Raw genomic sequence first — 24,068 nt, 5'->3', positions numbered from 1 at the left:
ATGAGTCCACTTTGCATTTATTCCTAGAAAGAGAAGTCTTGGTCTCATGTACTTCATCACCCCTAGATTTGTTTGCTTCTCGTGGAGAAGTATCTAACCAGCTCCTCAAAGGACATATGATTGATTCCTCTCATAGAGAGATTCAAAGAAGTATGAAAACTCTAAAGCTCTCTAATCGGACATCAATCTTAATGTAAGAATTAAACCCTAAACAATATCATTTGCTCTAATCAATGTACTAAGCACTTGCTAAGACGCAACTCCAGAGGCTCTAATACCTAGTTAAAATTTAGCATTGCTAGGGAGACTCATAGTAAGCGACAAGATTCATGATTAAATAATAAGAAAACTACTTAATCAAGGATTACCTAAATCATAATCAATACACTAATCACATGATGATTGCATTAATCAAGCTCCTAAAATGAGCTAAGGATTACATGACTATCACTCTCCAAGGAGTTCGCATCTACAAGATACATGAATCCTTGTGCCATCCATGAGTCAATAAATGCTCACACTCCACGTGCGTCCTTGTGCTTTTCATGTGCTAACTTTTTGACCATTGACTTCACCTTTCACATATTACCATACAAATCAACCTTTGTGTTAGGACCTTGAGTCTTTCTTCTTCCTTTCTAATGTGCATGCTCTCCAATTTGCTATTACCCTCCCACATTGCTATTTCAACATGAAAGACAGTGAGGAACGCCCAGAGTAGTATCCTCTCTCTCTCTCTCTCTCTCTCTCTCTCTCTCTACTGATGTATTGTAGGGCTAGATACTTACCTTCAGTTCTTTCTTCTCTTTTCCAGAAAGTGTATCAGATGTCACATGGTTGTAACTTTGGTCTCATAGGTTTAGCCTTTTAAAGACGTTAATATAACATTTCATCTCTCTCTCTCTCTCTCTCTCTCCATGAGAGCAAGAGAAGCATACCCTCTTGTAGCATGGCTCATCGAGAAGACCGGTCCTGTAAACATGACTCCCAAGTACACACATGAGTATGCAATCTTCACTGGGCTGCCCATGTAGGTGAAACTCAGTCGAGATGTGAAAAGAGGAGATGTGCTAAAGACCATAACCTTGGTTTCCCCAAGGTTTACTACTGTGAGATCCCATTGTGCACAAAAGTCATGTAATGTATCAAGATTCCTCTGGAGAGCCTTTAGAGAATCTGCAATAAGCACAATGGAAATCTTGTCGATGTAGAGTCCAAGAGAGTGGGAGGAAGTGGGCATCCTTGCTTCACTCAAACGGTACTAGAGATCTCTGATAATCCTTTTGGGCATCTCACCCGCCCTATGACTGACTCATATAATGCCATGATGCCCCAAATCATGTCTGATGGTACCCCCAAATCCTAAATCCTGGAGTCTCTGCAATAGTCTGGCTCGAGGCACTATATCAAACGCTTTGCAAAAATCCACAAAGCAACAGTAAACCCGTTGGTGTCGTGCTCTGACCTCTTCTATGATGGCTCGGAGGGTGAAGATGTGATCTAAAGTAGAGAATGACCTCCAGAAGCTTGCCTGCCCTGATGCTCTACTGTGTCGAGCTCATGCTCAAGTACTAACCCATAAAGTTTGGCCAATGTGTGGCCAATCATAATAGTCCTGTAATTGTTGGGGTCCATGGGATCTCCGACTTTATGGATGTGTGATGATTATATATATATATATATGTATATATATATATAGAGAGAGAGAGAGAGAAAAGGTTGTATTAACGTCTTCAAAAGGCCAAAATGACCTATGAGACCAAAATGTTACATCATGTCCATGGCATACATCATCATGGTTCTGAAAGTAAAACTAAAAGAAAATATCCTTTTTTTTTTAACAAGGAGCCTCAAGCTCTCGCATAAACCAAGAATACCTCGCACAGGGCATTGCAACATGGTACCTAATGTAGTGAGGCTGATAGGGCAGGAGAAAGTCTTGCGGTGGTGGAAAATGATGGCTCTATCTCTCCTGCGATGACGTGAGCATGGGTGGCGGCCACTATGTCGGGGGTCTAGAAGAAGTCAGTGAGAGCTCTTACTGCTGGTCCTTGGGCAAGTCCTCGGGCAAGTGCAGCTGATTTGGGCTTAGTAGGGATTCCCCTTGTTTGAAGAGCTCCAGAAGAAAGAGCCCGAGGCATCTCTAGTCTTGAAAATCCATGATCCTATGGAGTGGTCCAAATCCATCTCGGAAGAGGCAGTGCAATCTCCCTCCGATCTCATAGTATACTTGGTATCTGCATATATAATGAGCCTCTGTATGGCAAAGCTGGCATGTCATGTCCTCGGGTACAACTGCTATCTGCCCATATCTCGCTCTCTCCACTCTCAATTACTGGGATGAGGTGCGGATCTTTCGAATTGCAAACCGCACCCCGAATGAGAGATGTGTACCCATGTAGTGCGGGCGTATGATGAAGCCATCCTCTGTCATGTGAAGATGACGGTCTCTGTAGAAAGCCATCTTCGTCCCTAGGGGTTGGAGGGGTGGATGCCAGGTCCTCTGAGTATCCAATCTCACAATGTCCTTCCTGATCACCTTGTTTAGTTCTGTGCAGATGAGGGAAAGGAAGGGGCCTCTATGCTGTACTGAAACGGTGGGAGTGCCCCCATCTGCATGGCATGAATACCAAACCAAGTGCTCACATGTGCATACCAACATTGCGTGTCTCGATCAGCTGTTTCGAGGACCTAAGGGCAAGCCGAGGGTATCTATCTAGTGGGAGCTTCCATAATTTGTGGCAGAATGCTAAGTCTGGAAAAGAACCTCTATCACGATAGGGGCAGGCCCCATCTCCACTCACACAATCTCATGTCGCACTAAAGGTTACTCCTGATCGTGTAAGTGATCATCATCAATAGTGGCCTCTCCATCAACTTCCACCCATCATACACCTCTCTTGTATCTGTAACAACCGACTCCCTTCTCCGTATTCTCCTTCAGTATAAATTGGGAGCCCAAATGGGAGTTCCATACAATAATACAGGTGTGACTAAAGTGTCAAGCAGCCAAAGCTTTGTCCTCAAGCCCCTGAAACTGTACCTATGAGCAATGCCTCTCATGTGAGCCCAGAGCTGGCTACCTTCTGCAAGAGGACTAAGCCCGGAAAAAGCAATCCCAAGATATACATAAGAGGCCACATACTCCATGGGCTGCCCACTATATGTAAATTGAGGTGCAGATCTACCTACCCATTGTGGGGATGTGTTAAAGATCATAATCTTGGTCTTCCTATGGTTCACCGTGAGGTCCCGATCCTCACAAAAACCTGCATAGTTGTCTCCGTACGACGTATGACATCATATCGTACGGAATACTGTACAGTACGATACCATACGACTTTTTTGATAAATTTTTTTCCCAATTTTTTTTTTCCAAAAAAAATATTTTTTTGGGATTAATGGTCTTGTTTTTGCTTGTCTATGGCTGTTTGAGCTTTCCTCTGTACTATGATGCTTCCCTCCTTTTAAAAATACTCCATATCTCGAAATTGGAAATACCTAAGTTTATAAGGAATTTTTTAAAACACACGATGCGGTTCCACTAGTTCTTCCTCCGCCCTTGCAAATCAGGATGCTCCGATTGCCTTGTCACAGGAGCTTAGAGAGCCCAAGTTTGCTGACGAGGGTAGCATTCTTAGCAAGGATGACTTTTGCAAACGCTCCGATAGGCACTCTTCTGATGGAGATGATCCTAGTGAGAGCTCTGATTTTGATAGTGATCACTTCTCCATCTGGATTCTAGCCCCAACCCTCTAGCCTCCCTTTTTTTGTGCACCACTTTTTGTACTTACTACTACGGCTACATGTGCCTAGAGCACCTCGCATTGTATGCCTTAGGCTTTAGCCTAACATCTTGGTTTTCAACTTGGTTTTAATGGAATTTTGGTTTGAGTCATCATCATGTGACAACTTATCTTCTCTTTGAAATTGAAAATACTAAAGTTTGTAAGTATTTTTTTAAAAGACCGTACGATAAGAATTTTTTTTTTATATCATACCGTATTTTCCCGTACGGTATTGTATCGTACGAACCGTACAGTATCGTACCTGACAACTGTGAAAAGCTGAAATGCATCGAAGTGCTCTGCAGCCCCTCTGGTTAATCAGAGATAAGGACAATGTCATTTGCATACAATAAGATACGTATCAAGACTTCTGCCAACTGTGCTCCTGGTCCTCCCTGTCTATCTATGTAGTCAGATATCTCATCAATGTATAGCCCAAAGAGAGTGGGAGACGGGGGCCAGCCCTGTTTCACTCCGATAGTGCTGTGTATAACAGCTGAGCCCCCTTTGCTAGATGAATGGCACACACAAGCAGGCTGGAACTGGGATAGGAGAGGTTGACAACGGCAAGTGGCCACAAATGGAAGCAGGGCAGAAAGAGGGGAAAAGTGGGAAGTTGGGACAGCAGCAAAAGGGGGCGTACGAAGCAAAGGGACAGGGACAGGCAGGAGGGGGCCCCGCCCAGGGGAAGGAGGTACAAGGGCATGAAGAGGGGAGTGGGGGGCACACAGATGGGTAGGCAAGGCAGGAGACTGAGGAGTGCACACATCGGACACGGCAAAAGTGCTTAACACAGGATGGGAGGGAAGTCCAAGCTTCTACATGGGGAGCTCCAACTCCCAAAGTTCGATTTTCTTCTACTCTTAACTGCATCTGAATTAGAATACTAGGAGATGAGATGATAACCTCTCAAGGGGGTCAATGAAAAATATGTAAGACATCATGTGCCTTCAACAAAAGGGGTTTTATTTTCTTGTGCAATAACAGAAAAATGTTCATACGTAAGGGATTTTTAATTCAAAAAGTATAAATTCTATACGAAAGGGATACTTGTACCATCTCAAATATTGCATAGCAGCTGTATCTAAATTATAGGGAGATGCACGTGCTACACGGGGTTTTTGCATGGAGCACCTATCCACACACATCTGTATTATTCAGACCAACTATGGGACTGTCATAAATTTGAAAAATTGAGTCCTCCCAACTTCACACACATCAGACACTCAATTCTTAAAAAATACAGAATAGGCTGCTGAGTCCTCTCCATGACTGAATGCCGTATATACATTATACATAAATTTACATAATTTTGCCCTTTCTCTACATGAAGACCTGTACGCATGCACATAAGATATTTATTCTTAAAAAATCATGCTGCATCTCTTAATTGATAGTTGTTTCATACAATGACCTTAGAAAGGAAGTCGATGTTGATCCATCACGGAGAAGCTCACTCCATCTATCACGCAACACATCTATGGACTGCACATATGGAAGAGCTTCAAGGGAGTCCACTACCTTCACATCATCTGAGCCAGAGCTCAGTGTACATTCCCCTTCCATCACAAGTCCTAACCTTGATAAATTTCTCAGTGCATCATTCACCGGCATTTCAACCTGCTAAAAACTTGTATGTTCATCATGATGTGCTCATTCACTTGAGCGAGTACAAAAAGTGATTTTGAAACTCACAATGAACTATGTAAGTCTTGTTATTCAAGTTTTTTTTTTTTTTTTGGCTGAACTATTTTAAGTTACTTTGTATAGCAGTAAAATGTAACAATTGAGGATAGTTTTGTTGTCGTTTATGATTTGGAATGCACGAACCTGTTCTTTGAAGTGACTCAAAAGAAAATGCTCACACTTCGCAGCAAGGGTTTTATGGGATTCCACCTGGATAAAAGCACAAATACACAGAAACAATTATGTTTCTTCTGAATTGCAACTAAACTGAATCATCTCCATATACGATTGCAGATAAAGAGTAACATATTGCTTCTAGAAAAACACCGCACAAGAATGCTACTTAAGGCCAGGAAAAACCTAAACAAAGAGCCAAAATTGTTTAAATGGGTGCACACCAGCACTCTTGCATAGGTCTCAAAGCATCAAAAGACATTACTCCATTTATTTTCATGCTAAAAAATTTCCTGTCCACCTTAATGTTTATCTCAAAAGAAATGAAGAAGATCCCCCCACCTCCCCACCCCCCACCCCCCCACCCCCCCCATCCTCCTAAAAAGGTAAGAGAATACAAAGATGGGGGAAGGGGGGGGCTCCCTCCATGTGTGGCTGCTCTCAGACAAATGCTACATCCATAGGATAGAGGAATGAGCCACCCTAAGGCCTTCAGTGCAAGATTCTGCAGCCGTTGCATCAAGAGATGGAACGTCCCAAGCCCTCCCGCCAGCGTGTTAATGTAGTCTAGCAAACCATAGCCTTTTTGCATGTAGAGAACAAAAGCATTTATACCCCCTTCACTGTATAAGATGTTCAAGAAGCGTTTTTTAGAGGTAAGAACCATGTGTAATGTTTCAAGAACGTGTTTCATAACAATCATTTCAAAAATGCCTGGCAACAACGGCCATTGCTACCCCCATGGCATGGTGGCTGGCTATTGCAAGCCGAGTGCCCCACCACTAGACTAGTGTGGGCATCCAGCCAAAGAAACAGAGAGAGATCCTCCATGGAGGGAATCTGTTCCACAACCTCTTCAAAACGTCAAAGACAACATCCGATGCCACGCATCAGCCAGTGTGTCCCCATCCAGTGAAGCTGGGTCCTCCGTCCTTGGGAAATATTTCCATGTATTCCCAAAACAGCTCATGCAAAACACGAGTTCAGGAACATTTTGTACGTTTCTAACCTCTCAAAAAGCATACTGATTAATTAGCACCCAGGGCAGTAATTGAAATCACATGCGCAAACCTAAGGTTGACCTTAGGACCTGTACAAACTTCCTCTCTCTTGCTGTGCACACGCTGATGTGTTCTTCTCTCTTATCGTGCAGACACACAATGTTCCTTAGTCTCTCCCTCTCTCTCACGATATGAGAACACAAGCACAAACCTCTCAGAGGGTAGAGCATGACCATAGTTGTTACGAGGCGTGCCTCTAACCGTTAGAAGCGTTCGAGGCGTACGAGTCTTACGAGGCATTCAAGCCGTCTAGGCAAAGTTGATTTTTTTTTTTTAATACCATTTTTGAATTCTGACCGTTTGGGATTTGCATGTTTCTTCCCGTTTTCGTCCATTTGAGTCTCTAGAAAGGGGGCTATAAGGGCTCCTCTAAGCTCTCAAGACTCACACACACTCTCTCTCGAGTCTCTCCCTCTCTCATACACTCTCTCTCTCCCTTCCTTAAGGCTTAAACCTTGCTCAAGGCAGCCCCTCTCACACACACTCTCACTCTCTCACACCCAGAGAGAGAGAGAGAGAGAGAGAGAGAGAGAGCTGTATTAACGTCTACTAGGGGCCGAACTCGACCTATGAGACAAATCAATGTACAACTGTCAATGTCTTCTGGATGTCCAGAAAAGAAAAGGACAAAATGAACATGAAATAAACTATGAAAGTACTGAGCTAGTGGGGGGGTGATGGATGGAGCACTATTGCTAGAGGCTTAGTATGCAACCTATATGCGCAGGGTATACATGAATGCAATACAGATTGACCAGAGCGTATGCAGCATTGGGGAGACTAGAGAGGATGTGTTTGCAGGTTCAGTTTCAGGAACCTCGAACAAAGCTCTGGCTCTTTGACACTTTGGTCACTTCATCCATGCTGTATGGAGTGGAGATATGGGGACCCTCAGTGGATCACCACAGTCGAGCTAGTAGCACTGATGGATGGAGATGTATGGAGAGGCCCTTGGTTTCTATGATTTCCCGGATGATTAGGGCCAAGGCCTCCGTACCACATGATATTATCCGTGCAAAAATGGCTGCCCCCCCATTGGTAGTAGAGGCACTCACTCGATCAGTCTCCTTTACACATAGCACTTGGGCTCTCCCTAGAGACAGATATGCTCGCTTAGCCCTGGAGTCTTCACGACAGTTGGCATCACAGGGAGACAGATCATGTTGGTATGCACGGATGACAGCTTGATTCCAACTACATGGCTTTAGTATGGACAGGCTACCTCCATTTCAGTACTCCCTCTCTCTCACACGGGTAGAGATTACCAGACTTATCACGCAGAACTTGACTCAGCTGGACACCAGGAGGACATGGATACAGCCGACACACGAGCTTGGTACGAAGATGGCTTTCTATAGAGATCATCTTCTCCAGCTCACGGAGGATGGGTTTGTGATTAGACCCAGCTACATGGATACTCATCTATCTCATGGGGTACAGTGTGCTATTGGTCAGATGCGCACATCCTCACACCAGCTAGAGATTGAGACTGACAGATTCAGAGGAGTACCAGCTGAGGCTAGGATTTGTCAGTTGTGCCAGATGGAGCCAGAGACAGAGTTACATTACATATGTCACTGTCTAGTATATTACGAGATACGAGGCCGTTTTCGCTGCCTGTTTAGGAGGGTTTCGGACCACTTTCCAGAGTCATGAGATACCAGGATCAGAGATGCTCCAGATTATACTTGCTAGAGCAATGTAGACATAGAGAGGGTCTCTTGAGAGGGAGGGGATCAGAGAGGGAGAGACACCTACAGAGGCAGATTACAAACTTCTTTCGACCAGAGATTGAGCAGTCAGGCCAGCAGGCATTGCAGCTAGCCCCAGAGAATAGCCGCACCAGAGGTACACTGATTGATCGGGCTATAGAGCTGGGGCGGTCCAGGTGCCCCAAGATGAGAGGCCCATCTCGACACCGGCGGAGACTACCACAGAGGATCAGGACCATACTGGCACAGCATGGGAGACGTCCAGTCAGAGTACTCACCATGGAGGACATTGAGGATATCTGCCATCGAGACTGATGAGAGACATCTTTGGCTAGTGATGTATATGATGCTTACCTTTGTTGCTGGAGTTTTCCTTCCTAGATGTTATCCATTAGGAGCTCCTAGTACCTTACTTTTCCTCATAGTTGTTGTTTCAGTTTTAGTTAGTTGTTTAGTTGTTTTAGCTTTTCTTACATAGACATTGTATCAGATCCACCAATTGTTGTAACCTTTTTGGTCTCATAGGTCATTTTGGCCTTTTGAGGACATTAATATATCATTTCATTTCTATATATATATATATATATATAAAGTCTCTTATAAATACGAGTCTTTCGAGGGTGCGTACCATACCCGCTGTGAGGTGAAAAAAAGAAAAAAGAACCACTCTCTATAGCCCTTCACCTCCCAAACTTGGAAACACACACACGAACGGGGGCACCACCAACCACCGGCTGGAACACTTCTCACAGTTCACCACCCAACCCACGCCAGAAAGACAGCACAAAACAGGGGCACCATAGACCAAAGTAAACACCTAGCAATTATATTTCCAAAAAACACTTCATACAAGCTTCTCCCGACACAGAAGCCTTACTCACAAAAACTTACAAACACTCAGGCTCAGACTTGGATTTACTGCCAAGGGAATTCCACCACGGCCACACCACCTCAAGAATTACGACCTTGCGTCTGACGACCAAGCCTTCCAGCCACGAACACATCAACACTTTGACCTGTCACTGCCGAGGATACACCACATCCCCAATCACTGCGAACCTCTCGCCTGCGTGCTGTGCCAATCACACCAGAAAGAACCCGGCCACTCTCACTCTTCAGAAGGCGCCCCACCAGCTAACCCTCAACTCTCTGCAGCCCATCACTTCTGCATGTGTCGCCAACAGCAGCTACACCAACATCTCTCTCTCTCTCTCTTTGTGCTGATCCTCTGCCAGCCTCGCAACAAACCCAAGCACCACCTGTCCCTTGTCTCTGTCTTTAACGTGCTATCAGCCCCACCAGCCTCTGCACGATCACTTGTCCACAGCCCTGTCTCCAGCACCTACCTATGCTTCCACTTCCGGCTTCACCTACGCGGCCCTCTCTGCCTCTGCGTCAAAGCCCTCTTCACTTACTTGCCAGCCTGTCTTCCAATCGACCAACAGCCCTCCACGTTCCTGTACACAAGGCGACTACCTAAACATCTCAGCTCGCCCCACACCCCAGCTCGTCTCTTGGCGCCTATCAACCCTTAGCCAGCTTCTCTGCGCCAACAACTCCCTCTCGCTCTTCACAAGGTGGCCTCCTTTCAAAGTCACCTCACCCTTCACTACTATCACCAGCTCGTCAGCGCCTTTAACAAGGGATGTCCGACCACCTTTGACGGCTTCCTCGTATCACCAGCCAGGCCTCTGTTGAAAGCCGCTAGCTGCTACCCGCTCTCCTTACTCTGTCAGCCACCCGTCACCTTTGACGCCAGCACTCCTCTGCACTTCACAAGGGAGGCCCCCGTGTCCAGCCTCAAGGTTTCCACTCCACTTCATGTCGGCTCTGTCCGCCTGGCTGCAGCTCACCGAAGAAGCCTCCTCACTGTGTACCTGCGGCTACACACGCCCAAGAGCCCCAAAACAAACAAGGCGGCCCAAACCCTTTTTAGTCTGCAGAGCTGCACCTCACCCGCCAGCTTTCCACGCTTTCGCCAACCTTCTGGAGCTCCTCGCTGGCGGCTACGTAAACAGCCATGTGTCTTGCAATAAATTGGCCACGTTATTATATCATTTTTTTATTTTTTTCTTTTCCCTAAAGCCTAGAAGATGGCCACACAATGCTTTCCATTTCACACCAAAGCTCAAGGCAACACCGACCCTTTTATCTTTAATTGCCCATACCTCCACTCACCTTCAAATACAGCTTTCCAATGCCCACTCATTTCTTTGGGGACGCGTACACATTTTCAGCAACCGAGCAGCTGATGTCACCTCCAGCACTACACTCCGGACAGGCCTGTAACAAGCCCACAGCCAAACCGTCCACCCTGTACACCTGGTAACGCATTCCAAGGCCAAGCCTTTATTCACACCATGCATTCATATGTACACAAGCCCAAAATACCTCTCAGAAAAACGCCTGACATACTTTGCCAACCCCCCCATCTGCTAGAGCATTCATGCTCAGCAGCAAAACACAAAGTCCAATAGCTATCCACCAGGATCAAAAGGAAACATCTGTAATTCACCATCCCATTCCCCAATATCTATTAAAAACCATGGCTGCATCACTGCATACCAAACATCAACCATATGTACCACAAAATCATCCACGTCCACTTCACCCACAACAAACCTCCTCGTCTTCAAAACCTGTAGCATTGCAGCATCTAGCATCCAATTCATCATTACCAATGAAGGCCAGGTTTCAACATTTTGACCTTTATCCACAAACACTTCCAGCACTTGTACTTTAGGCATTTCTTCACAACCATACGACTCAACTGGTTCAGAATCCTTATCATCCATGGACTTTGCTTTTAGCATCTCAGCAACACGCAAAGAAGCCTTAGTTACACTCTCAACCATATTTGCATCCATGTCCATCTTTGGCTCCTGTTCATCAAGGCTAGCAACTTCCCATATATCATCCTCAAGCACACTACTCACATCACAACACTCTTCATCAGCCCAATCTACATGCATACCTTCTTGAGTGTTGCCAACCCCCCTAGTATCATCGTCCAAAGACTCCCCAGCACATAATGCATCTAATGGAAAAACATCCACATCATTCATCGCAGGTACCATACCACCATCACAAGCTGTTCAAGAAAATCCAAGATAATAGGATCTTCCTCCATACTCTCCACATCTGCATCACAAACCATCTTCACTTCATCACAAGTCTCTACCCCATCCTCCTCCCTTGTAGAATCTGACAAAAAATCTTCCTCAAAGCATCCTGTATCCAACTCCTCTTTCTTCTTATTATCAGCCAATCCCAAGGCATCATCCTCTTTGCTTCCATGTGCATGCATATCATCCAAATCCAAATGCAAATGATCTTCAATAGGGCCTTCCAAATCACTGTCATGAACAGCTATGACGTCCAAATCCAGAGAAGAATCCACTGGCAACTTCTCATCTTCATTGTCTCAAACATTAACCCAGATTCCTCATCCTGCTTTTCATTATGCTTCACATCCTTTAAAGACTTTGGAAAAAAATCAGAAGGCACATAGAACATCCCCCTTTGCACCTGTATAGGCCTTTGAGGCTCCTGTCTAATCAAACTTTGCATAGGACTCTTATCCACCTCAACCAAATTTACATGCATATCCCTTGCAGACACAACACCTTCATGCGGATAAATACCCATCTCCATCTGCTTCAAAATCTTGCCTTCCTTTTCCCTAGCAACCCTAACTGCATCATCAAATGACCTGGGATTCTTCAACTCAACCCTGACCTTCAAATGGGGTAGCAAACCATCAATAAACAAGCTCTTCTTCAAAAACATCGGAGGAACTTCCTGCTTCAATGTCATACACCACTTACCCCACAAACATGTAAATACCTTCACAAAATTGTCCAGTGATTGCCCATGTACCTGCTTCAAGATGCTCAACTCCTGCCAAAGCACACTAGAATCCTCCACTTGCTCAAAACGCTCCAAAAGGCCTTCTTTCAACCTGTTTAAGGTCAAAACACCATATAGCTCACCTGCCGTATCCTGTACTTCAAAATCCTTAAGCCAGCTTCGGGCATCTCTCTTCAAAAAAATCTTTATCAGCTTCAGAACCTGCTCTTCATCTGTCACATGATTGCTAATGCATGCCAACTCCATTTGCTCCAAAAAGTCACACACACCTTCACCCTTGCTGCCATGAAACTCTACATCATGACAACCTGTAACAATCCGTGAGCTCTCCTCTGTGGGACATACACCTTTCTAGGCAAAGAACACCACCAGAGTTCGATCCTCTGTGGGGGCACGAGAAGAATGTGAGGTGAAAAAAAGAAAAAAGAACCACTCTCTATAGCCCTTCACCTCCCAAACTTGGAAACACACACGCGAACGGGGGCACCACTAGCCACCGGCTGGAACACTTCTCACAGTTCACCACCCAACCCACGCCAGAAAGACAGCACAAAACAGGGGCACCATAGACCAAAGTAAACACCCAGCAATTATATTTCCAAAAAACACTTCATACAAGCTTCTCCCGACACAGAAGCCTTACTCACAAAAACTTACAAACAGTCAGGCTCAGACTTGGATTTACTGCCACGGGAATTCTCAACACTTTGACTTGTCACTGCCGAGGATACACCACATCCCCAATCACCGCGAACCTCTCGCCTGCGTGCTGTGCCAATCACACCAGAAAGAACCCGGCCACTCTCACTCTTCAGAAGGCGCCCCACCAGCTAACCCTCAACTCTCTGCAGCCCATCACTTCTGCATGTGTCGCCGACAGCAGCTACACCAACATCTCTCTCTCTCTCTCTCTTTGTGCTGATCCTCTGCCAGCCTCGCAACAAACCCAAGCACCACCTGTCCCTTGTCTCTGTCTTTGACGTGCTATCAGCCCCACCAGCCTCTGCACGATCACTTGTCCACAGCCCTGTCTCCAGCACCTACCTGTGCTTCCACTTCCGGCTTCACCTACGCGGCCCTCTCTGCCTCTGCGTCGAAGCCCTCTTCACTTACTTGCCAGCCTGTCTTCCAGTCGACCAACAGCCCTCCACGTTCCTGTACACAAGGCGACTACCTAAACATCTCAGCTCGCCCCACACCCCAGCTCGTCTCTTGGCGCCTGTCAACCCTTTGCCAGCTTCTCTGCGCCAACAACTCCCTCTCGCTCTTCACAAGGTGGCCTCCTTTCAAAGTCACCTCACCCTTCACTACTATCACTAGCTCGTAAGCGCCTTTAACAAGGGATGTCCGACCACCTTTGACGGCTTCCTCGTATCACCAGCTAGGCCTCTGTTGAAAGCCGCTAGCTGCTACCCGCTCTCCTTACTCTGTCAGCCACCCGTCACCTTTGACGCCAGCACTCCTCTGCACTTCACAAGGGAGGCCCCCGTGTCCAACCTCAAGGCTTCCACTCTACTTCATGTCGGCTCTGTCCGCCTGGCTGCAGCTCACCGAAGAAGCCTCCTCACTGTGTGCCTGCGGCTACACACGCCCAAGAGCCCCAAAACAAACAAGGCGGCCCAAACCCTTTTTAGTCTGCAACTGCATCTCACCCGCCAGCTTTCCACGCTTTCGCCAACCTTCTGGAGCTCCTTGCTGGCGGCTACGTAAACAGCCATGTGTCTTCCAATAAATTGGCCACGTTATTATATCATTTTTTTATTTTTTTCTTTTCCCTAAAGCCTAGAAGATGGCCACACAATGCTTTCCATTTCACACCAAAGCTCAAGGCAACACCGGCCCTTTTATCTTTAATTGCCCATACCTCCACTCACCTTCAAATACAGCCTTCCAATGCCCACTCATTTCTTTGGGGACGCGTACACATTTTCAGCAACCGAGCAGCTGATGTCACCTCCAGCACTACACTCCGGACAGGCCTGTAACAAGCCCACAGCCAAACCGTCTACCTTGTACACCTGGCAACGCATTCCAAGGCCAAGCCTTTATTCACACCATGCATTCATATGTACACAAGCCCAAAATACCTCTCAGAAAAACGCCTGACACCCGCCTCATACCAAACGCCTCTGACGCCTCTAACAACCTTGAGCACGACATCAGAGGATTTACTACTGCTTTGTGGATTTCCGCAAAGCTTTTGATACTGTACCCTGAGCCCACCTCCAACACTGTCTACAGGAGATAGGAGTCCCATCTGACATGGTTTGGAGCATCATCGCCCTCTATAAGTCTGTTTTACCGAGCGAGTGAGAGCCCCTCGAGGTACATCACAGGAGATTTCCAGCACTATTGGGGTGGAACAGGGCTACCCTCTATCACCCACTCTTTTCAGCATCTACATTGATGATATCTCAATCTTCATTGACGGATTAGGAGGGGCTAGTCCCACACTGGCAAGCATATTGATCCCCATACTACTTTATGCAGACGACATGGTCCTCCTCTCCGACTTAGCCGAGGGGCTTCAGAGACAGTTGGATGCCTTACAGGACTTTTGCACTCAACGGGACCTCACTGTTAACCTTGGTAAAACCAAGGTAATGGTCTTCAATACCTCTCGCCCATTCACACCCAGATTGAGCTTCAGATATAGAGGGGATCCTGTGGACATTGTCTCATCCTATGTCTACCTTGGTGTCACTTTCAGTGGCCCAGGCTTCATTATGCTTCCCACAGCACACGCCAGAGTGACACGGGGATATGCAGCCTTGAGCGAGCTTGAGCGGCAGTGCTTCGAGGCACATTTCCATTAGCCCAAGACGAAGGGCTGGCTTTTCGACACCCTTATCACATGAGGATTGCCAGCGAGTTGAGAGGCCCTAGGTCATGATGTTCTCCCGTATGATCTGCAGCAAACCATCAGTCCCACACCAGATTATCCAGGCAGAGTTTGCTGCAGCCCCGATGGTAGTGGATGCACTCTTCCAGACAGTCACATACCTCCATCACATCAGTCACATGGATCCTCACAAGTACCTGAGGTTTGCCCTGGAGTCTTGAAGACAACTAGCACTTGAGGGCCAATCTTGGAGTATGGTATGCACTAGTTTCCACTTGGTTCTTAGTACATGGGCTTTGCATGGACCACCTACCCCACCTTCAGTACAGTTTGGACTCCCCTTTTCTCCGGCTCTCTCACGAGGATACCAACCGGGTTATCCGGTTAGATCTTCTCAGCCTCTACACCCATTGCACATGGATCACACCTCCGGAGATCCCCACGAAGATGCACTTCTACAGAGATCACTTCCTCACACTCACTGAGGATGCATTCATCCGGCAGTCGGGCTACTTGAGTGTTTACTTATCCCATGCCATGCGGATTGCGATTGGCCAAATACGGGTTTCATCCCACCGCCTCAGAGTGGAGATAGGTAGAGCTGAGCACATCTTGACAGCCGGGAAGCTCATACGGAGACCCAGAGAGGAGAGGATCTACCCCCCTCTCCAGGATCATTGACTTCTAGGCATAGTCACCAAAAACCTGTTTTGGTCTGGCGAAACTTGCGAAACGTTTTGTGACAAAACGTTTCTCCAAAACCTTCAAAACCTTTGACAAAACATTTTGTTCACTTTTAAAAAGTCGTTTTTTTTTTCATTTTTTTTCTCCCAAAAAACGCGTGCGACTGTCGACTTCCCCCGATTTGCCCGTTGCGCGCTTCTGTCACCACCTCACCTCCGTGTGAGTCTGCTGTAAGTGTCCACGCTGCTGTGCCTAGGCCCCACATTTGCCCACACTGGAGACCCCAATGCCCCACATCTGCGCCCTGTGCCCCTTGCTGCCGACTGCTGCCCCCTATGCCCTCTAAGCAATGAGCACTTTCCATTGCTGCCCCCTCTTCTCCTCCTCCTCCTCCTCCTCCTCCCCCTCTTTGCCCTCCTTACCCTGATCTTCTCTTTCCTCTCTCTTCCCTCTACTATGTATAAATAAATTAAAATTTCATATATATATATATATATATATATATATATATATATATATATATATCCAAAATTTGCGGTTTTGTAGGTGACGGACGAAACCTTTTGAAAAAAAAACCTTCAAAACTCAAAAACGTTTCTGGTGACTATGCTTCCAGGACCAGCGTTGCCTAGGCCTCTTCCTGCTTGAGCTCCGTAGACACAGGGACACCTTCTTGAGAGATCATCAGCCCCAGCCACCCCGCCCCCTCCCTCACCAGCCAACCATCACCAGTTTCTTCAAAACCCAAGAGGTGGAGGACACCAATATACTGGATCTTGTGGACCCTCCGCGAGCTGCGCCAGAACCTCATCAGCTCCGGATCCAAGACATGCTCCACCACCATCGAGCTACCTTTCCACGTGACATAGTTGAGGGAGACCTCTCGGCCATACTCATTAGCCCCATGCTTGATATTTTGGAGAGTGGTATACCCATCTACTCAGAGCTAGAGCTGATGCTGCTCTCATGTCTCTATGTTCTTAGTATTCCATGATGACTTTCCATGCACAATTTTGTATCACCCCAGTGAGATAGCTATGTTTATGTTTTCTTTCTGTTTTATTTTCCAATCCATGATGAGATATGCCATGCACATTATTGTATCACTTTGGTCTCATAGGCCCATTGGATCTTTAGTAGATGCTTAATATATCTTTCTTTCTTTCTCTCTTGCACGCTGAGCGCACGCACTGACGTCTGTTTTTTCTTTTTCGCTTTGATTAAATCGCAACATCCCACTGACATCTTTTTTTTCTTTTTTGCTGTGCTGCAAAGAGTAAGATATTGACAACAATATTTAGTCCAAGGTGCATTACTGTTTAGGCTTGGAACGGCTTGAGTGCCCATTGATATGAAAAACTTAAGAGAAACTTAAGTGATGATGCACCTGGTGCACAGCTCTCTCTTAGGCATACTTGGAACCTTAGACTTCGTTAATAACCGACTATTCTATTAGCCGTATGTAAAATATTTTATCAAGGATTATTTATTGGAGAAGTGCATCCAATGTCAGCGCAATAAAGCAAAGAGGCTTAGAGTTGGCGGTATACTATCATCAGCCTAGACATTTTCCCAATGTGAAAGTGGTCAAGTGGATGCCTGGATGACCAGTCATACATGATGAGAGTTGCTACTTTTGGCCGGACTCCGATGGAAATTCTATTCGCATCATTACGTCTGGAATTGAACAAATACCAAGAGTTGCCAAAGTACCTATGACAAATGGGTAGCAGTTGAGATATTTTTGAAGTTAAAGTTTATGGAAGGATCCATCTCTTAGATTGGGACATGTGGCAAGAAAGAAAATCAAAGTGAGACAAGTGGCCTCCAACTTCTCACTTCAACACTTCTGTTTACACTCCACTTGTCATCATAGCCTTCTCTTTTCCCAAATCTATAAGTTGGAGCCCTCTCTCTTCATTTAGGGAGACTGCACTACTGCAAACTAGTCATGTCGGGCTCCATATGCCACACAGACACACCATGTCATGCTACACCAGCCATACATGTATGTCATGTCAGGATCCACACGCCATACATGAACAATAGAAAAACAAATGCAGTGAGGAATTTTGTGACATTCTCCCCGGCTTCTAAGCAGTTGACCACAACTGAAAAGCTTCCAAATAGGTCTTCAAAAGCTCCAGATAATCCACAATATAACCCTCGTCCATCCATTTTGCATCCATAGCTGAATAGTTTTTAAACTTCACAAGATACCTGTGTACTAGCTTGCCACTTGCATGCTTACGCTCTTTATGAGAAACTATCTGCTCATCCTCGTCTGGTGGATCTCCAAAACTGGTTCCATAGGAGGTGGTCCCACATACGGCCTCAGCAAACTGACATGAAACGCATTATGTATTTCCAGTGATCAGACAATACCAATCTATAAGCCACTTCGTTTATCTTCTGCAGTAATACCTGTAATACCTGTTTGAAAGCTTAGGAAACTTGCCTTCCTTGCCTGGCCACTTCCGAAGATGTGCTTTCTCAAACTAAAGTAAAACCCAATCACCTTCCTTGAGAATAACCTCTCGTCTGTGCTTGTCAGCTGCCTTTTTCTGTTTAGCTTGAGATCTTTCTATGGCTATCCGAGCCTGTGCAAATGCAGTATCCAAATCCCGGACATACTCATCTGCTGCAAAGATTTCATCTTTTGTTCGTAAGATAGGTGGAAGCACCACCTTGCCATAGACTATCTCAAACAGAGCCTTATTAGCTGAAGAATGCACCATGTTATTGTATGCAAACTCAACCAGTGAAAAATACTTTTCCCAATTTGACTTCTGCTTAGATACATAACACTTGAGTAAATCAAGTACAGCTGAATTTGCAATTTCACTCCGACCATCCATTTGAGGATGATAAGCTAATGAAAATTCAGCTTTGTGCCCAGTTATCAAACAATGGCCGCCAAAATAAATTGGATCTCTATCCCCCACAATAGACTTGGGCATGCCATGATGTTTGGAAATCTGAGCCATGAACAACTTTGCCATGTGCTCTGGGTTGATTGTTTTCCTCGCACGAATAAAGTGTGCCTGTTTGTTAAAACGATCTATAATAGTCTATATAGAATCATTTCCATGTGCCGATCTCGGCAAATCCATAATGAAATCCATAGGAATGCTTTTTCATGGTTCCTGTCGAATGGGTAAGGGCTGAAGAAAACCAGGTGTCTTGTGTCTGTCAAACTTGACTTTCTAACACACTAGGCACTCTCGCACATAAGCTTCAATATCCCTCCGTAGAGCTGGCCAAAAGAAATATCTTTTCAAAGCCTATGTAGTAGCCAGAATACCACAATGACCACCATATAGTGAAGCATGACACTCTTCCATAACTTTTTGGAGCAATTCACACACTACACAAATATGGTTCTGCATCATCAGAAACCCATCTCTAATCGAATAAGATGGGACAGTGGTACCATCATTCAAATCAGCCCAAATAGGCTAAAAATATGTGTCCAAAACATACATTCGCATCCTCGACAAGTCCTGATGATAGGCGGTAGTTACGGCATGCACTTGAGGCCTGTGTGACAAAGCCCCCGCTTCCAAATTCTTCTTGCCCCGGGGTATGCAAAATCTGAAAATGGAGCACGGACAAGAAGTTTGCCCACCTTAGATGCTTTTCTGAGAGTTTAGGCTGTGTAAGAAAGTGCCGTAAACTCTAGTGATCTCTTTTTACCATAAATTCAGCCCCCAAAAGAAAATGCTTCCATGTTTGAAGGGCATGAATAACGGCCAACTCTTTCTCATAAACTTGCAAAATACAATTCCGCATGTTGCAGGTGGCGGCTTTCAAAAGCCCTGAGATGATGGCATCCTTTAACTTCTGAAAAGCTGTCGTTTCGGGATCCAAACAACGTAATGCCACTTTCGTCTTTGTTAGATCATGTAACGGAGAAGCCAAGAAGGGTCGAATAAATCAACGATAATAAGAGCATAAACCAATAAAGCTCCTAACTTGATGTACATTCTGCAATTCTGGCCAATCCTTGATAGCTTGAATCTTTGCGGGATCCATGCATACTCCATCTTTTGAGACAATATGCCCCAAGTAGTGAATCTCTGACAAGAAGAATTCACTCTTCTTTCCATTGATAAAAACCTTGTGTTTCCTTAGCTCTACAAAAACAGTGGCGAGATGTTCTTTATGCTCAGCCTCACTCTTTGAAAAGATAATAATATCATCAAAGAAAGTTCATGTGAACTTGCAGTGAGGTCTAAAAATTTTATCCATCATTCTATTGAAAGTGATGGGAGTACGGGAGCATTTGTAAGTCCAAACGGCACAACCAAATACTCATACAGTCCAAATGATGTTCGAAAAGCCGTTTTGTTCACATCTTGAGGTACTACTCGAATCTGATAATAACCACTCTTAAGATCAATGCGACTAAAACAAGCAGCTCCCTCAAGTTTATCAAGATTACCATCGATTCGAGGAATCGGAAACCTGTTCTTGATTGTAATCTTGTTAAGGGCCGTGTAATCAACACACATTCTGTATGTTCCATCCTTTTTCTACACAGTAAAACTGGAGAACAATAAGGCAAAGAACTTGGCCTTATCAACCCCTTCTCAAGCAAATCATTTACTTGAGTCATGATTTCCTCCTGTTGGGTAGCACTCACCCTAGAAGGAAGTCGGTTAGGAGGAGAGCTCCCCGGGATTATGTCAATACAATGATCCTCTGGCCCTTCTGGGAATAACTGTCCTGGTAGTGAATTAGCAAAACAATCAGCATATTCACTTAAGAAATCAATCTTATCTTGATCCACAGGATGTCCAGCATTGTGCTCAACATCATCACGTACAAAGACCGAGTAAGAACAAGCTGATTTCTTTATTGTCTTTGAAATAGATATATGGCTTACAACGGGTATGGTACTCCCAATAGTAACAGCTTATAACACTTAATGGCATTGGATTTTGAAAGCTTTGTCCCACTTCTAAGCAATTAAAGAGAGAAATGAAAAGTGTTTGCCTCCTAAGAGAGATTGATCATGCCGCCATTCTTGAACCGAATGCAAAAGCTGTCAACAAGCCTCCCTGTCAGTTGTCCAAGATGAAAAGAGAGGAAGTGGCAAAGGAAAGTGCAAGATTTGATTTCCATGGGTCTTATTCTACCCTCACAATCTCCATTTGCTTATCCCTCCCTATCAGTTGTCCAAGGTGAAAAGAGAGAAAGTGGAAAAGAAAGTGCAAAATTTGCTTTTTTCCATGGGTCTTATTCAACCCTCTATGTAAGAGTTTCCTTATCATTTTGGTGTGATTGAAAAATTTCTATCCAAATTAGTATTCCAACCAAGTATGATACCAAATAGACTGCAAGGGTGCAACAGTGCCCCTACACAAACAAGAGGGCCACGAAATCCTTCCACACGCTCACTGCCACTTAAACCAGAAGTAACCTCTTTCGAGGCGCGACAATAAGACGAGGGCTACCTCATAATCCCAGCCTTCTCTCACGGATAATGACTCCTTACAGCCATATCCACAACTATGTAGAAAGCCAAGCTCTAATACCAATGTAAATGGAAGGACAACTGTACATGGAAAATCTTATCAATCATGAAAACTAAAAATACACATAAGCATGCCAGACAAAAGAAGATGACAAATCTGCACAGTACAACACACTAGGGGCCAGAAGATGGGCTGACACCCCCTTTATGGTTAGATTACCAAAAAGGAGTCTGCTTCACGGGTGCCCAGGGATTCTCCACCACTGGCTAGCACCTGTCTCTTCCAGTACAATATGAAAGCAAGACAAACACACAAAGGCTGGTCGATTAGTTCTATGAGCCAGACACGAGGAAGATGAAGATGGAGAGCTGTCTTGGGCAGATGAGGGAGTGCTATGGGCTGTCCATAGTTGTCCTACATATGCTTTATGCCGGGAATGCTTTCTTGTGCTGAGGATCATGAACAAATTTTGCAGTTACCAACAGTCGGAGCAAGAAAAGCTCCCAGGAGTAGTCAACCAACTTCTCTCATACACCTGGATGGTTTCCGTCATGATGGAAGGTGGGAAAAGGCTGCCAACAGCTGCAAAACTGGTCGACCAGCACTCATGCACCCAGAAAAGCAGGCGCATCCACCAAAACTAAAGTTCTCTCTAGTAATAGAGCCTCTCCGCTGAAAATAGCTTAATCGTGTGCTTTTCTGGTCCAGAAGGGGGCGCCTACTATCAGTTGGTTCAAATCAAATCCGGTGCCCACCTTATGGCTGCCACATGTATTATAATAGTCCTGCCCAGTGTGAATATCTTATAAGTTCTCCAGCCACTTATAAGTGTGTGTGAACCTGCACCCATAATTATTAGTATGTGAAACCATAAAGCTATAAATTGGGTTTTTGGGGACACTTACCACTTGCAAAACACATGTAGACTACCTATCAGTCCCAAACACGTGTGCAAATACACGTCCACAGGGTGCCCAGGCATCCCCAGTCCCATGGACAACGCAGGCAGAAATCTCAAGCATTGTCTACGTAAACAATACAAGACATCCAAAGATAAAATCAAGGTCATGCATACACATGAGTGCAGCTAGACTGGAAGAAACACCCATCTCCTCAGTTGTATCCGATAAAATGTCCGGGGCTCATTATCCTTCCGGAACCTTCCCAGAACATAAATACAGAAGATGAAATGGAGTGTTTACACAACACATGCCCTTGGTATTTGAACAATAGATTCTCTAATGACATTAGTTTCAAAGGGTTGTGCCCGTATCTAGTACTTGGACTTATCAGACTTTTTTTTGTCTCGCCCGTTTACTCGGGAAAACGATGTGATACTGTGAGGCTTAGCCTTGCCCATTGACGCTGAAAAAGGTTGATGTAACATGGATTCTTTATGTTCCATTTATAAGACTGTTTTGTCTCACATGATTATATCTTGGATATCTTTAAGAGCTGAAAGTTGAGGTCAACTTTTAAGAAGTGGGGGAGAATGTCACCAGCTTGGACATTTTCCCAATGTGAAAGGGATCAAGTGGCAGATGCATGGACGGCCAATCATACATGACGGTACAAGTTTTGGGAATGGGGGATTATCCACTGCTTCAAGCCCATCTAGCACCGATACATGGTTCTACATTGTGCTCACATGCATTTCTCATAAGGTGGAACACAAACGATCACACTCTTAAAATTGAGGAGAGTTGCTATTTTTGGCCCTTCGATGGAAATTCTATTCACGTCATTACCTTTGGAATTGAGAAAATACCAAGAGTTGCCAAAGTACCAAGAGATGCAAAAGTACCTATGACAAATGGGCTACTAGTTAGGATATTTTTGGAGATAAAGTTTATGGAAGGACCCATCTCTTAGATTGGGACATGTGGCAAGTGGTAGGAAAGTGGATCAAAGTGGTGGATCAAAGTGAGACAAGTGGCCTCACACTTGTCACTTCAACTCGTGTCACACACCACTTGTCATCATAGCCTTCTCTTTCCATTTTAACTCATGGGAGCCCCAAATCTAAAAATTAAAGACCTCTCTCTTCATTCAGGGAGGCTCTACTACTGCAAACTAGCCTCTACCATGTTGTCATCTCCTCTCTATTCTTGGTGGTTCTATACTCCAAAGGAAAAGGGGGGGGAGGGTGGTTGGGTTAGCCCATTCTAGCCTCTATGCGGTGTCAGATGTGCACCTCTCTCTTTTACAGTTTGTAGAATGAAGTGCCATATGTTTAAGGTTGTGGCCCATATAAGTGTTTAATTGCATTAATGGTCAAGTGTTTTGCGAAACCCCCGGGCCCTTTGGAGGTTACATATATAGCATCCACGCAATAACCTAAGAGTATGTGGCACAATATCTGATTATATTAACACGAACTAGTAGGGATCAAGATTCAATCTAGGTTATTATGGACCGATTAATACTACTAAGTGAGCTGAAATAGCCATGAGTCCATTATGAGCAATTGTACAAGCTCTATGGTTTAACAATTCTTCCCGATTGGGCCAGCTACGAATGCATTAAGAGGAAGGTCCTCTTAGAGGCCGACAATCAAGAGGAGAATGTTCTGGTGGGGGAAGATTACCACCAAATTGAGAAGGGAGGTAGATCTAAACGAGTCAAACACACTAGAGGAATGGTGGAGTAAATGTCAGTGATGAGGATGTTCCCCACCTCAAGTCAAGCAAGACGCTTTGCTTGTAATGGTAGAAGCATCTTGAAAAAAGTGGAGCCAAGATATGAGAGAGACTACCCATTTAGAGCCCAAA

At 45.1% G+C, this 24,068-nt stretch overlaps 1 protein-coding gene across 1 annotated transcript in view; it reads right to left on the bottom strand.

Moving 5' to 3' along the window:
- Positions 1 to 4,797: 4,797 nt before the first annotated feature.
- LOC147632347 (DUF3754 family protein, putative (DUF3754)) overlaps positions 4,798 to 24,068 on the bottom strand; it is a 155,425-nt gene continuing 136,154 nt past the window's right edge. Inside the window, exons 13-14 of the mRNA XM_086807168.1 lie at positions 5,619 to 5,684; positions 4,798 to 5,408 (exon numbers count right to left, since the gene is read on the bottom strand). Of these exons, the coding sequence (XP_086663294.1) occupies positions 5,175 to 5,408; positions 5,619 to 5,684 (300 nt within the window). The 3' untranslated portion in view covers positions 4,798 to 5,174. The remainder of the gene's footprint in view (positions 5,409 to 5,618; positions 5,685 to 24,068) is intronic.

The sequence above is a fragment of the Cibotium barometz genome, chromosome 13 (genome assembly GCF_041138505.1).
Source record: "Cibotium barometz isolate CiBa-2024 chromosome 13, ASM4113850v1, whole genome shotgun sequence".
Classification (NCBI taxonomy): Eukaryota; Viridiplantae; Streptophyta; class Polypodiopsida; order Cyatheales; family Cibotiaceae; genus Cibotium; species Cibotium barometz.
Note: the sequence above shows the minus strand (reverse complement) of the source record. Positions and strands in the feature narration are given on the sequence as shown.